Source organism: Eimeria mitis, genomic scaffold, assembly GCF_000499745.2.
Source record: "Eimeria mitis Houghton genomic scaffold, Emh_scaff10253, whole genome shotgun sequence".
Lineage (NCBI taxonomy): Eukaryota > Apicomplexa > Conoidasida > Eucoccidiorida > Eimeriidae > Eimeria > Eimeria mitis.
In genome coordinates this window covers 328-1,269 of record NW_013567161.1, presented here as the reverse complement: position 1 = coordinate 1,269, position 942 = coordinate 328, and the positions used below count along the sequence as shown (strand labels likewise).

At 53.8% G+C, this 942-nt stretch overlaps 1 protein-coding gene across 1 annotated transcript; it reads left to right on the top strand.

The window, feature by feature from the left end:
- Positions 1-31: 31 nt before the first annotated feature.
- Positions 32-904, top strand: EMH_0098980 (uncharacterized protein; the record flags this gene model as incomplete). The annotated part of the gene is given in 2 exon segments (XM_013494078.1): positions 32-750; positions 754-904. Coding segments are annotated over 2 exon segments (870 nt in total).
- Positions 905-942: the final 38 nt, after the last annotated feature.

Genomic DNA, 942 nt, shown 5'->3' with positions numbered 1-942 from the left:
TACTGGAGCCGTTCCGTCACATTCTAGTGGAATGGCGATTGGCGGCGCAGTCAGTGCTTTGGACGCAGATGCGTGGGTGGAGGAGGAGTCTGAGCTAGTGTTTGGTGAAGGGGACCACCAATGGTACACGACAGGTCAGGAAGAAACGCCAGCTCCTCAGCATGGGGGTTCGACTACTCTGTGGCGTCATCCGCCATTTGCCGAAGGAGAGACATTCATTAGGCCTTCTTCGCTTTTTTCTTTTGGCAGAGCGCATGGCGGTTATGACGCGACAAGGCCTGATGCCTGGCTCGGTGGTTCCCCGGCGAACACGGATGAACAGGCCTTGCAACAAATGGTGGTGGGCACTGTATCACTGCATCCAAAGGTGGGGACAAGCTCAGCAGCTTTCGCCAGTGCAAGTTCCTTGACAGTGTCTAGTAAGCCTTCACCTGGTGTCGCCCGCAGTATCGCACGTGCAGACGTCGGTGAGGGGAGTGAAGTCCAGTCCATTCAAATCAAGACAGCGCAAGTGCTTCGACAGCAGGCAGACGGGACCTCCGTTGCTTCGGATGCCTTGGAGGGGCCAGTGTCTGCTGCAACTGCGCGGGCAACCACTAGTGGAGGCGCGGAGCCCTCTTGGTCTAAGGACATTCGTCAGCATCCTTTTGTGCGGCTGCCAGTGGTGAACCCGGAGAATGTTCAAAGTCATTTCACTCAGATACGCGTCCTACCATTTGACAAAAAGGTGGATAGCCCAATGGAGGCATANTTCAAAGTCATTTCACTCAGATACGCGTCCTACCATTTGACAAAAAGGTGGATAGCCCAATGGAGGCATACATGGCAATGCGCAGATTGTTTGCGAAGCCTTCCCTGTCGGCTGAAGATGCGAATATACTTATGCGCAGAGCCAAACTATTAGTAGCGTACGCAAAACACAAACTCGTACGCTTAGGTATG